General features: G+C 40.4%; 1 protein-coding gene across 1 annotated transcript in view; it reads left to right on the top strand.

The window, feature by feature from the left end:
- The window catches only part of OPHN1 (oligophrenin 1), a 606,563-nt gene extending 596,587 nt beyond the window's left edge, over positions 1-9,976 (top strand). Inside the window, exons 21-23 of the mRNA XM_065900746.1 lie at positions 4,916-5,081; positions 6,169-6,219; positions 9,943-9,976. Of these exons, the coding sequence (XP_065756818.1) occupies positions 4,916-5,081; positions 6,169-6,219; positions 9,943-9,976 (251 nt within the window). The remainder of the gene's footprint in view (positions 1-4,915; positions 5,082-6,168; positions 6,220-9,942) is intronic.
- The last annotated feature ends 4,752 nt before the right edge of the window (positions 9,977-14,728 follow it).

Genomic DNA, 14,728 nt, shown 5'->3' with positions numbered 1-14,728 from the left:
CATTTGTTTATTTTTGGTTTTATTTCCATTACTCTAGGAGGTGGATCAAAAAAGATCTTGCTGTTATTTGTCAAAGACTGTTCTTCCTATGTTTTCCTCTAAGAGGTTTATAGTGTCCGGTCTTACATTTAGGTCTCTAATCCATTTTGAGTTTATTTTTGTGTATGGTGTTAGGGAGTGTTCTAATTTCATTCTTTTACATGTAGCTGTCCAGTTTTCCCAACAACACTTACTGAAGAGACTGTCTTCTCTCCATTGTATATCTTTGCCTCCTTTGTCATAGATTAGTTGACCGTAGGTGCATGGGTTTATCTCTGGGCTTTCTATCTTGTTCCATTGATCTATGTTTCTGTTTTTGTGCCAGTACCATATTGTCTTGATTACTGTAGTTTTGTAGTATAGCCTGAAGTCAGGGAGTCTGATTCCTCCAGCTGCATTTTTTTCCCTCAAGAATGCTTTGGCTATTCAGGGTCTTTTGTGTCTCCATACAAATTTTAAGATGATTTGTTCTAGTTCCATAATAAATGCCATTGGTAATTTGATAGGCATTGCATTGAATCTCTAGGTTGCTTTGGGCAGTATAGTCATTTTCACAATATTGTTTCTTCCAATCCAAGAACATGGTATATCTCTCCATCTGTTGGTATCATCTTTCATTTCTTTCATCAGTGTCTTATAGTTTTCTGCATACAGGTCTTTTGTCTCCCTAGGTAGGTTTATTCCGAGATATTTTATTCTTTTTGTTGCAATGGTAAATGGGAGTGTTTCCTTAATTTCTCTTTCAGATTTTTCATCTTTAGTGTATAGGAATGCAAGAGATTTCTGTGCATTAATTTTGTATCCTGCAACTTTACCAAATTCATTAATTAGCTCTAGTAGTCTTCTGGTGACATCTTTAAGATTCTCTATGTATAGTATCATGTCATCTGCAAACAGTGACAGTTATACTTCTTCTTTTCCAATTTGTATTCATTTTATTTCTTTTACTTCTCTTATTGCCATGGCTAGGACTTCCAAAACTATGTTGAATAATAGTGGTGAGAGTGGACATCCTTGTCTCATTCCTGATCTTAGAGGAAATGCTTTCAATTTTTCACCATTGAGAATGATGTTGGTTGTGGGTTTGTCATATATGGCCTTTATTATGTTGAGGTAGGTTCCCTCTATGCCTACTTTCTGGAGAGTTTTTATCATAAATGGGTTTGAATTTTGTCAAAAGCTTTTTCTGCATCTATTGGGATGATCATATGGTTTTTATTCTTCAGTTTGTTAATATGGTTTTTCACATTGATTGATTTGCGTATATCAAAGAATCCTTGCATCCCTGGGATAAATCCCACTTGATCATTGTTTATGATCCTTTTAATGTGTTGTTGGATTCTGTTTGCTAGTATTTTGTTGAGGATTATTGCATCTATATTCATCAGTGATATTGGTCTGTAATTTTCTTTTTTTGTAGTATCTTTGTCTGATTTTGGTTTCAGGGTGATGGTGGCCTCATAGAATGAGTTTGGGAGTGTTCCTTCCTCTGCAATTTTTTGGAAGAGTTTGAGAAGAATGGGTGTTATCTCTTCTCTAAATGTTTGATAGAATTCACCTCTGAAGCCATCTGGTCCTGGACTTTTGTTTGTTGGAAGATTTTTTTTTTTGCGGTATGCAGGCTTCTCACTGCTGTGGCCCCTCCCTCTGCAGAGCAGAGGCTCCGGACGCACAGGCCCAGCGGCCATGGCCCACCGGCCCAGCTGCTCCACAGCATGTGGGATCCTCCCGGAGCAGGGCATGAACCCGCGTCCCCTGCATCGGCAGGTGGACTCTCAACCACTGCACCACCACGGAAGTCCATATTGGAAGATTTTTAATCACAGTTTCAATTTCATTACTTGTGATTGGTCTGTTCATATTTTCTGTTTCTTCCTTGTTCAGTCTTGGAAGGTTATACCTTTCTAAGTATTTGTCCATTTCTTTCAGGTTGTCCATTTTATTGGCAGAGATTTGCTTGTAGTAGTCTCTTAGGATGCTTTGTATTTCTGAGGTGTCTCTTGTAACTTCTCCTTTTTCATTTCTAATTTTATTGATTTGAGTCCTCTCCCTCTTTTTCTTGATAAGTCTGGCTAATGGTTTATCAATTTTGTTTATTTTCTCAATGAACCAGCTTTTAGTTTTATTGATCTTTGCTATTGTTTACTTTGTTCCTATTTCATTTATTTCTGCTCTGATCTTTATGATTTCTTTCCTTTTGCTATCTTTGGGCTTTGTTTGTTCTTCTTCCTCTAGTTGCTTTAAGTGTAACGTTAGATTGTTTACTTGAGATTTTTCTTGTGTCTTGAGGTAGGCTTGTATAACTATAAACTTCCCTCTTAGAACTGCTTTTGCTGCATCCCATAGGTTTTGGATCATTGTGTTTTCATTATCATTTGTCTCTAGGTATTTTTTGATTTCCTCTTTGATTTCTTCAGTGATCTCTTGGTTGTTTAGTAACGTATTGTTTAGCCTCCATGTGTTTGTGTTTTTTACGTTTTTTTCCCTGTAATTCATTTCTAGTCTCATAGCGTTGTGGTTCAGAAAAGATGCTTGATGTGATTTCAATTTTCTTAATTTTACTGAGGCTTGATTTGTGACCCAAGATGTGATCTATCCTGGAGAATGTTCTGTGCGCACTTGAGAAGAAAGTGTAATCTGCTGTTTTCGGATGAAATGTCCTATAAATATCAATTAAATCGATCTGGTCTGTTGTGTCATTTAAAGCTTCTGTTTCCCTATTTATTTTCATTTTGGATGATCTGTCCATTGGTGTAAGTGAGGTGTTAAAGTCTGCCACTATTATTGTGTTACTGTCAATTTCCTCTTTTATAGCTGTTAGCCGTTGCCTTATGTATTGGGTGCATATATATTTATAATTGTTATATCTTCTTCTTGGATTGATCCCTTGATCATTATATAGTGTCCTTCCTTTTCTCTTGTAACATTCTTTATTTTCAAGTCTATTTTATCTGATATGAGTACAGCTACTCCAGCTTTCTTTTGATTGCCATTTGCATGGAATATCTTTTTCCATCCTCTCACTTTCAGTCTGTATGTGTCCCTAGGTCTGAAGTGGGTCTCTTGTAGACATCATATATATGGGTCTTGTTTTTGTATCCATTCAGCAAGCACGTGTCTTTTGGTTGGAGCATTTAATCCATCCACGTTTAAGGTAATTATCAATATGTATGTTCCTATGACCATTTTCTTAATTGTTTTGGGTTTGTTTTTGTAGGTTCTTTTCTTCTCTTGTGTTTCCCACTTAGAGAAGTTCCTTTAGCATTTGTTGCAGAGCTGGTTTGGTGGTGCTAAATTCTCTTAGCTTTTGCTTGTCTGTAAAGCTTTTGATTTCTCCGTCGAATCTGAATGAGATCCTTGCCATGTAGAGTAATCTTGATTGTAGGTTCTTCCCTTTCATCACTTTAAATATGTCATGCCATTCCCTTCTGGCTTGTAGAGTTTCTGCTGAGAAATCTGCTGTTAACCTTATGGGAGTTTCTTGTGTTATTTGTCATTTTTCCCTTGCTGCTTTCAATAATTTTTCTTTGTCTTTAATTTTTGCCAATTTGATTACTATGAGTTTCGGCGTGTTTCTCATTGGGTTTATCCTGTATGGGACTCACTGCTCTTCCCGGACTTGGGTGGCTATTTCCTTTCCCATGTTAGGGAAGTTTTCGACTATAATCTCTTCAAATATTTTCTCTGGTCCTTTCTCTCTCTCTTCTGCTTCTGGAATCCCTATAATGCGAATGTTGTTGCGTTTAATGTTGTCCCTGAGGTCTCTTAGGCTGTCTTCATTTCTTTTCATTCTTTTTTCTTTAGTCTGTTCCGTAGCAGTGAATTCCTCCATTCTGTCTTCCAGGTCACTTATCCGTTCTCCTGCCTCAGTTATTCTGCTATTGATTCCTTCTTGTGTAGTTTTCATTTTGGTTATTGTATTGTTCATCTCTGTTTGTTTGTTCTTTAATTTTTCTCGGTCTTTGTTAAACATTTTTTGCATCTTCTTGATCTTTGCCTCCATTCTTTTTCCGTGGTCCTGGATCATCTTCACTATCATTATTCTGAATTCTTTTTCTGGAAGGTTGCCTATCTCCACTTAGTTTAGTTGTTTTTCTGGGGTTTAATCTTGGTCCTTCATCTGGTATATAGCCCTCTTCCTTTTCATCTTGTCTATCTTTCTGTGAATGTGTTTTTTGTTCCACAGTCTGCAGGACTGTAGTTCTTCTTGCTTCTGCTGTCTGCCCTCTGGTGTATGATACTCTGTTCCAGAATTATTGATGGCTATCTAGTTAGAATAAGCCCAGTGTACAGTGCCCCCAGCAGTGTGTGCATGCATATGTTTCACTATATTCCTGCCAGAATCATTTTATTAAAAAATTATGTGTATTTATTTTGTACTGAGTGACCTGGAAACTAGAGACATAGAGGCAGAAAGGTGAATTAGGAGACTGCCACAATAGTCAAGGCTTAAGTGAAAATAGACTCATTTTTGGTGATGATGAATGTAACAAATTTATCATCAAACATTGACTAAGCACCTGCTATGTGCCAGTGACAGTACTAAACATATTACTACCCAAGTAAATCCTCTCAATGTCTCTGTAAGATAATATATTTTTAGTCTTGATTATATGGTTGAGGAAACTGAGACTGAGCAAATTGATGTGACATACCCTAGGTCACACAAATGTGAAGCTCCAGAGATGAGGTTCAAACATAGACTTTCTGAAGGGACAGCTTCTGGAAGAATATATTTTTTAATCCAGAGTTGTTAGTTACCAAAAAGAAATGGGGACCAAGGGAGGTGGCCATGATAGCTGCAATATTGGGTACCTGCTGAGGAGTAGTGTTCCATTTGGCTCACTGTCCAAGTTCTTGTTGTTCTCTTTTCCAGGAGACTCTGACAGTTTCAGCATAGTTCGGCCTCCAGGGGAAAAGCCAACCATCATCCGACCCCCAGTGAGGCCTCCAGATCCTCCCTGCCGGGCAACTACTACCCAGAAACCCGAACCAAAGCCAGATATAGTGACTGGCAATGCAGGGGAAATCCCATCGTCTGTGTAAGTAGAGTTGTTTTTCAACCTTGACCTAAAGTCCACCTTAGACCACTAAGAATGCTTTCAGGATCACCATTATGGTTGTGAAGGGTGTACAATGCACAACTCCAGGGTATTGTTCACTTCATAGTGTAGGGGACTGTCGCAGACCAGCTCTGTTTGGAGCGTTCTACTCAACACTTAAAGCTGGGAGATTTTTCCTAAAGCTGAGGTGTTTAAATCTTGGTACCCGATAGGAGACCCATTTTTCTTAGTCTCCCTGATCTCTCTAGGGTGATAAGATTACCGGCTGCTTTCATGCTTCTTTGCCTCTGTAATTTTTTTTTCTTATTATTACTACTGGTTTTAAAAGTAATTTAATGAACAGATTTGGTCATTTTACGTGTGCTTTGAAGCTTGTTTTTTTTTAAAGAGAAGGTATGATTTTTAAAAATCTTCCAAAATGACTCAGATTCTCCAGAGAGCCTCTTACAGGGTAGTAGCAGAGCTATTATCCAACTGGCCTTCCTGAGTCTGGCCTGTAAGCCAAGGAATCAGGGATAGAGCAGCTAAGGTGGGGCCACAGCAACTCTCAGGGACCAGCTTTTCTTAGCCACAAAACTAGCCTGGCCGGCCTCTCCTCAGCCAGTGCCTGGGACCCCTCTCAGTATCCTGCCTCCTAGTGTTCCTTTTTCTTGTGTCTCTTGTTTTCCATAATTGCAAAATTGAGGAAATAAGAAAAACAGAGCCTCTACTGTTTGGACTAATTAGCTAAGTGTATTTGCAAAATGTCAAAAATTATACTCTGAAACCAATAACTTGTTTCACTTATTTCTCCCAAGAGTAATCTGAATGGGCAACATACTTAGATCATTCTGAGCCAAGGGGAAGCAAAGAGTATCAGCCATAGCCTTGGGGGTGCCTATGGTCTCTGAGCCATTTCACATTCTGATACTTGGGATTTTCCTCAGACCCAGATCCTTTGCAAGCTAAGGCAGAGCCTGGCATTGGTGGCCTATCTGGTTCATATTTTCTTTTCCTTTCCATTGGCCATTGGTTCCCACACATATTCCAGAGCAACTCATGGGACTTGGTTGGCTTCTCTTTGCAGGGTGGCTTCCAGAACCAGGTTCTTTGAAATAGCTTCCCGGAAAACAGGAAGGTAAGAGATGCAGGTGACAGAAATGAAACCAAATAACTTTTTAATAAATGTATCATGAGCATGTCATTTGCCCTCTTAACATTGTACTTTTGTTTCTCTGTAGCTCTGTCTCTTTCTCTCTGTCTGTGTTTGTTCCTTTCTCTCCCCCAACACTGTCTCTCTGTCTCCCTGTGTCTCTGTCTTTGTCTCTATAACTGTGTGTCTCTCTGCCTTTGTCACTCTTGTCCATTTGTCTCTCACACACTGTTTCTCTGTCTCTGTAATTCTCAGTCTGTTTATGTCTCTCCTTGTGTTTTTCTACTTATGTCTCTGTTTCCCTATCTCTTTGACTCTTTTTCTGTCTCTCTCCATGTCTCTCTTTCTTTGTCTATCTCTGTATCTGTTGTCTCTGCCTCTCTGACTCTGTCTTTCCATCTCTTTCTCTCTTTCTCCTCTCTCTCTCACACATACATAGAGTACTCACATGCCAAGTGGTATTGCAAAAACTTTATGCTCGATGTAGGTCTAATTTTTTTGTTAGTTTACTTATTTAGACCCTATTATATTCTAAAAGGGCATCTGATATGAATATTTAGAAAGCAATATTCTAATATAAACAGCCTTAGAATAAGCATAGCCCTCATTTCAGAGGTAAACATTAGACTTAGGTGGTTGTTTTCGAACTGGCTGAACATATAAATCACCTGGAAAATTTTGAGGAAAAATAAAATGAACACAGATTCCTGCCTTATGCTCTAGACCCACTAAAACAGAATCTCCAGGAGTAGGGCCTGGGAGTCTGGGTTTTTTAAATTTCCTTCCTTTATTTCTTTCTTCCAGTTAATTTGTTTTTAAAATCCCTCAAGTACTGGTACAGGCTTTCCAAGTCCTATCATTTGGCACCCTTTAGACTAAAACACCTGGAGAAATGATTGCTTAGCCTTCAGGCACTCTTCTGTGAGTTTATTCAATGTTGCTTATCAGAGAGTTCAAAATTGTGCTTCCTGTTGGGTGACAGGAGTGTAAGTCTTCCAGGTATTCAGTTAAAAGCAGAACAATGTGCCTTTACCAGCACTGGAGCTGGGATAGGTTTGACATCATCTAGTTAAAACTGTGGGACCCGACTCACCAGGACATGATTCTGAACAGCAGGTCACCCTAGTTCTGCTTGGCAGTCAGCCACAAGGAACTCTAGACTAGGCCAAATTCTCCTTAGACAATAATTTACCATTTATTCTACCATAACAAATGAAAGTGAGGTCAAAGCCCCAGATTTCTCTTACTGATAGAATGAAGATAAAGTTTTCACCTAGGACATTTTTAAAGCAGGCTTAATCAGATAGGCTTGAGGGAAAAAAAGAAAAACAGAAAGAGAGAGAATACTTTATATTCTTAATAAAGTATCTGCCTATGAGCAGGACTACTTCCTACTTCCTGGTGGTCCTTCCAACTTCCCTAGGATAAACCATATTAGAAATAAATACCAGGGAAATAGAATGAAGCAAACTAGAATTAACAGAATGAACTAGACATATCTAAAGGAAAGCTTTTTAGAGGAAGTGATATCTGAGATGGGGCTTTAAAGATGGGTAGAATACACTGAAAATGTGAGGGATTGATCTGTAGCTTTGGACAGGGAACCAAGGCATTGAGAGGGATACGTACTAGGCATGAACAAAGTCCAACAGAATCTTTAAGGCAGCCTGACTTTTAATAGGGAAACTGTAGCCAACCTGGTGTTGAAAGTGTGGAAAGATTGGTAACCACTACCTGGGCTTTGTCATTTAGTGCTCAGGGAGGTCTTGGACCAACTGCAACATAGGGCACTGTGGTCAAAGCAGGCACTTCAGGCTGGAGGACAACCTGACCAATCCCATGTCCAGGCCTCTGGAACCTAAATTTAATCATGTTCCTTATCCCCAGATTCCATCTTGGCAGAATTGTGGGTAAGGCCAAGGTGGGTACACCAGTCCTCCAATATGTAATAAGCCACCTTCCTAGGTACCCACAGGGTCCTCCCACTCTGCATCCATATAAGGAAAGCACCCCTTCTGTCTAGGCCCCAATTTTGTAACCACCACTTGCATCAGTGCACCTACATGATGGCTACTGGTCAAGATTCTTAGACTAGCCACAGTCAATCCCATCTCATCTCTAATGAAAATGATCTGTTTAACCTTTTCTCTGCCCCTTTTTGCTTCCAGTTTGTACACCTGACTCTATGTAACCTGACATTTGAATGACCTCACTTCTCATTCATGTCCCTTCTACAATATGACAATTTAAAAAAATTAAAAACTTGAAATAAAATGAGAAGTGGCTCATCAAGAAGAGAAGGGAGGGGAAGACATTTCAGTAAGGCAGAATAGCTTATGCAAGGCAGGTTCACAAAGTGATTAGTGTTCCACTTTGGCTAGAATGTGGGGGTGAGAAGAAGGAAGCTTAGCTAGAGTTGAGGCCAAGAAGATGGATTGGGGCCAGATTGTAAACGCCTTATATGACATACTAAGGAGTTTGGTCTTTATTCTGTAGTCCATGGGGTGCCATGGAAAACCTTTCAGCATGACAATGCATATTCTAAGCTGCCTGAGTTATTTAAAAACACACACACACACAACATTCTGCTGTTAATAAGGAAGATAGTTGGGAGAGTAAAACCTGGAGGCAGGGAGACCAGTTAGGAGGCTAATCATCCTGGCAAGAGTTGATGAGGTCCTGATGTATGGCATTGTCAATAGGAATGGAATGAAAGGACAGATTTGAGGTAGACTCAGTAAGACCTTGCTGACTTTTCAAACATGGAGCATTGGAGAAAGATTGAGAGAGAAGAAAGTCTAACTTGGGCAGTTAGGTAGATGGTAGCAATAATTAATCATGGAGGAATAGGTTTTGTCGGAAAGTTTCTCTGCTCAGTTTTGGACACAGTGTGTATGAAGACTCTGTGGGACATCCAGATAGAGATGTCCAGTGGGTAACTGCAACTTAGACTAGTAATTGGGGCTGGATCTACGTAGGTTTAGAGGTAGAACTGTTAAGTACAGCCACTGTACAAATTTATAGGGGCATTCACATATACTACAATGTGAATAGTAACCTTTGGAGGGTGGTCTCAGTATTTGATGGGGATTGAAATCATGGATGGGAATAAGATCACTCAGGGAGTAGGTACTAATAGACTTAAGAGAGAAGAGAAAAACAATGTTCAGGATATAGCCCTGGGACAAGCTGTTGTCTGGGATTTTCTGGCCAAATTATATGGAGCTTGATTCTCCAGGATTGTCTCTTGCCTCCAACCATCCCCAGACAAGGCTACTTTAGGACCAATCTAAGCACATCAAGAGGCTGGTTTGTTCTTCAAGGCAAAGAAAGATTCATGTTTCACAAGGCACTTGCCTTCCGTCTTTGCCTTTTTCCCATTGGAGATAATCACAGAATGTAGTCTTTGGTCTTTGGCCAATTCCTCTGGTCTTCCCTTGCCTCCCATAGTATGGCACTCGAAGGATTGTGCTGGCACCTGAAAGATGTCTTTGTGTCTGGGATACTGGGCTCTCTAAATCTGGCAGAGAGGTATGCCAACCTATAAGCATGGAGTGAGATGTTTTGAAACATCTGGATGGAAGCACTTCCTCATTTTTCAAATGGCCTAATTGCCACCGTCCTGGAAGGGTCACCCATCCACTTGCTTTCCTTTCCAGTTCTGATTTCTAGAGTCTTAGTGAAATGTCTTTCCTCCTTTACCCACAGTTCTCAAGGCAGACTTCCTGGAGATGAGAGTTGAGGCCTCAGGTATGTAGTATCCATCCCTGATTACAAAACCTTGTTACACATATACCTTCTTTATGAGATCTGAGTTTTTGAGGACTGGAGTGCCATGTAGGTCCAGAGGGTGGGAATTCACCTCCATGCCTCAGTTCACTACCCTGTAATTACATGACCCTTAAACTTACTGCCTTTTAATTCTGAGGTTCTCTGTGTTTTTAAGTTTCATTTCTTTCTTGCTCAGCCAAACTACAGTATAGTTTTACAAATTGCCTTTGAATCAAGGTCATTAGGAATCCTAAATTGTGACATTTTGGGCAATTACATTTCCTTCTCTGGGCCTCAATTTCCCAATATGTAAGATGAAATGTTTGGAACCTTTTAACTCTGACATCCTTTGGGTCTATAAGAATATCAGTAACCTCTCATTTGATATTATAGCAGGTCCCAAGAGTCTACCTTAGTATTTGTAGGGGAACTTCATTCCTTCAGATCAAATCACAATTTCAGTCTTACCCCTTGAGCCTTCATCCTTAGTTCTTTGTATTTGTCTAATGCAAAGCATTTTCACGTCCATTATATCATTTAGTCCATATCAAATGCCAGAAATAGGGAAGTTAATATGTATTTTCACTCAACAAATAAAGGAACTGAGGTTCAAAGGGGATAAGTAACTTACTAAGATCACCAGAACCATGGAGATCATGGAAATTTCTTTCTCTACTAGGAGTTCTGATTGACAATCAGATTGCTGGCATGACATGAACCAATACACACATAAATCAGATCCAGGTATCTGGAGCAGAGCTTTCCATGTACTCCTCAGCCTTCCTTTTCTTCATATCACTGCCAGTCCTCAGAGGTCTATGAGTAGATAAGCGTTTTCTTATCAGCTCTCATGAAGGTGAAGTCTCAGTAAAAGGAAGTTTGGAGTTATTGTAGGGCCATAAAGGCAGTGGCCATTCAGCAAGGTGGGTAATCTCAGAGGTATCAGGCATCTGTATCTCCTGTGGACTTTTTGGGGATTAGAGTTCAGGCTTAAGGCACACAGTTTCCAGCCCTGATTTTAGCACCATATTAGGACAGTTTCATGGGATCTGAGTTATAAGGGCCTTTTTCTACCCAGCTGCTATTGCTCAGAAGATTAGCTACCTACCAAGAGAGGGCTTACTGCTCAGTGGCTGTTAAGTGTTTAACCAGTCCTAGCTAATTCCTTACTTTCTTCTTTCCTTTTCAGGTTTCAAAAACCTTGGCCTCAGGGGACCCTTTCCAGGTTCTAGAAGAGTCTTCTTCAAACCCTTGTGTGCTGAAGAGCAGATCTTTCCTGGCCCTGCACCTTCAGGCTCTGGGAGGCTATAAAATAAGGGACACACATCCTAGATACAAGTTTATTTCTCCTTTGTATTCTGTCTTCATTCCCTCAGAAGGTCTATCTTGAGCTCCTATAAGACTGTGAATGGCTGAACTCCCTCAAGGCAGACTGCAGAAACCAAGCTATCCACCGACCTAAGTCGAAGAGAGGAGCTCAGTTTTCAACTCCTCTCTGAACTTCCTGCCTCCTCAAAAGGCCATCTAGCTCTGAAAGATTTGGGGCTAAAGATTGATCTCAGAAGTCTTACCCTGAACCAGAAGTTACTTGAGTTGGGGCCATTGCTTACCTTGGAAGTAGGGGAGTAGGAATGTTTGCTGAACTTTCGAGAATCTTAATGTCTCTTACTGAGGATATGGACCCTGGTGCCAGTTTGGAGCTTTGGCGCTGTAATATATTGCCAAGAATGTGTCTGCTCTTATGGGACCAGACAGAATGAGTGATGCCCCCACAATCCCTCCAAGTGGACTCAGGAAGGTGGCCTTCCTGCTTTTGCATACAGCTGCTTAAGACAAATCTGCAAAGCATGTTTTACATGTCAAAGCCTAGGTCTGTTTGAATTATTCTTCCTCCTGTTTTCTCCTGACAGCTTCTTTTCCAAGCAATCAAGAAAGAAACAAAAGCTGAAGACAGTTCTTTTAAAAAAGGCAGACTGTGTTTGTTCTGCAAGAGTTCCGTTTTTGGGTCAAATGCTGGGGAGAATTGTTAAGATGGATTGAGGCCAGGCAGTTTTCACTGTTGCTTCATGTCTGCCTTCTGCAGATAAGCTGTTTTATCACCTGAAAGAAACAGTTCTTAACCCATTATCTATGGATTCAGGAACTTCATAAAGCCTCTGAAATGGTATGCCTTTTCAATATGCCTTTTCTGAGGAAATGGTCCATAACATTCTAGTGAATTTCAGATTGGGCCTGTGACACAATAAAGGTTGAGAACCACAGCCTTTGAGATAAAATACTCTTTTTATGACCTATAAAATATTTGATTAGAAAGGCCTTTCAGAATTATTTAGTCTAACTCCTTAGTTTACCATTGGGGAAACTGAGGCAGAGCAAGTTAGCAGCCATGTGTAAACAAGATACCACATCCCTGGGCACCTACACAAGGTTCTTTCCATTACACCATGCTTATCTAGCAAGGGGGCTTATGATTGGTCGCTTTAATGGCCATCATTTTGAGGATCTGGCTTTTACCCTCTTTCTTGAGCCACACATATTTGCCACCATATGGAACTTCCAGACATAAGCTCCTGGTCTTCCTCATTTGCTAGTTCAATCATTGGAAAGGAATTAAAACACAGTGTAGTGAGTCAGAAATCTGACGAGTAGACATTTCTGATTCCTGTTTGTTGAAGAGAAGCTGCTGGAGAAAATGTCATTACTTGTTTCCACACAGGTGCCTTGGCTTTAGGGTGGGCTTTAAGATAGCCTGTCTTTAGGGTCTGTGTAATTATAATGTGGTCCAGTGTGAGAGAAAGGACTTTCCTATTGGACTCTTCTAGCCAGGCCCCACTAGTGCACTGACTATAGTACTGAGAAAGAAGCATAGATATGGGGAGAGGGGAGGCTAGAGAGAGGGTAAGGGAGAGGGAGATGAGAAAGAGAATGCACCCATGCCCAAACCAACTCTGAGATGCCTTTGGAACAGTGTTACTGAAAGGCAATAGCTACTTTCAAGATTGAATTCTAAATATGGCTTATTGATGAGTTAGTAACATGTAAGCTAAACACACTGAGAGCCTTTGTGGAAGTAATTGAATAGCAATTTGATGACATTCTTAATGACGATGTACCCAGGTGGCCATATTGAACCCTCAGCTCTACCCAGTCTCAAAGGCCAAGTTGCTAAGAAACCAGGATAAAGTAAGCCAAGTGGGCACCATTCTACCTGCTGCTCTCCCTAAAAGGGAATCTGTGTGAGGCCTACTGGCCTCACTCAGGAAGTACTCATTGAGCCCCAGTCTGAGCTGTGGCCTCTCTGCTCTGTCCCATTAGATGACTAACTAAACAAAGCAGGTGTGCAGATTTTAGCCACAGAAGCAGTGGCCAATGGGGCCTCAGTACCTTTCAAGATATTAGAGACATGATTTCACTCTGGTTTCCTTGGGGGGAAATTCCACAGTCACCACTACAAATATTGAAAGATTATTGAGAACCAGAGAAAGCCACCACAATTCCAGTAGAATATGTGTCCCAGAAATGTGGCTGTGAGATTGCTATGTGTTTCCTGGGACACAGATCAAGAGCCTGGCCTAAAGAGTTGGGATCACCAGTCGGACTGGAAGCCAAGGAGCAGTGCCTGGCTGGCTCTACCCCTGCCCTGGGCTATACCCAAAGAATAAACCTCAGCACCTACCCTTTTGTTCTCTGATTTAAAGAGCAAAAGCTTCTGTGGAATGAGAATGGCTTGGCCTAGGCTTGATGGATGGATAGGCATTCAGAAGAGGCTATGGGAAGGGGGTAATAATTGAAGCATGTCAATTGTAGGAAACTATCTGCATACCTCAGCCAACAGGTAGGAGAAACTGTCAATGGATGAACTGTAAATGTTGAGCTGACAGTGTTAACATTTATTAAGCACCTACTAAGTGCTAGATGCTTCATATACATTATATAATTTAGTCCCTACAATAATCATGCAAGTGGATGCTATCCTCCTCATTCTACAGATAAAGGATTTATGACCCAGCAGGCTAAAATTAACTGGCTCAAGTTCACACAGAAAGTAAATAACAGAATTGTTATTCTAATCCAGCTCTCTATGACTCTGCACCCCATGTTGTTTTCCCTTTGCCATATAAAAGCCATATTACTGGAGCTGGCATACTTAACAAAATGTTAAAAGGCAAGTATTTGAGGGTAAGGAGGGGATGAAGGTCCAGTTTACAGGGGAATAAAAACTGGGCTGAAAGAGATTTCTGAGTTATGTTTTCTCCTCACCTTCAGAATGCCCATTTGATAATCCGTCTTAAAACGGATAATTTACTTTTACCTTGTGACATGAAGGATTTATTTTTTAGTTGGTAGTTTTCAAGTTCTTGGCTTAGCTATTTTTCAAAGAAAAAAAGGTCCTTGTATATGTCTGTTACTTCATCAAGGTTCTAGCATGTGCAGTTTCACCCCAAGAGACTGGCGACATCCACACATGGTTTGAGGAATAGAATTGGTCTTGGTGCTTCTGCAGGACTTGATGCCTTGGGATCAAACCCCTATTAAGGGTTTTTTGTGGTGATAGCAAAAGTTAAGAGATGATTTAGAATAATAAATATTATTGAAGTTTTTGTTTAAAAAAAGATGGAGTGTGTTGCCCAGCCACTGAGGGGCAAAACTCAGCATCCAAATTGAGTAATAAAGTGGTGTCATGTAGAGTATTTTAAAATAAGTTGCAATAGTGGGAAAGAAT

The sequence above is a fragment of the Phocoena phocoena genome, chromosome X, assembly GCF_963924675.1.
Source record: "Phocoena phocoena chromosome X, mPhoPho1.1, whole genome shotgun sequence".
NCBI classification, from domain to species: domain Eukaryota; kingdom Metazoa; phylum Chordata; class Mammalia; order Artiodactyla; family Phocoenidae; genus Phocoena; species Phocoena phocoena.
This window is presented reverse-complemented; position numbering and strand designations above follow the sequence as displayed.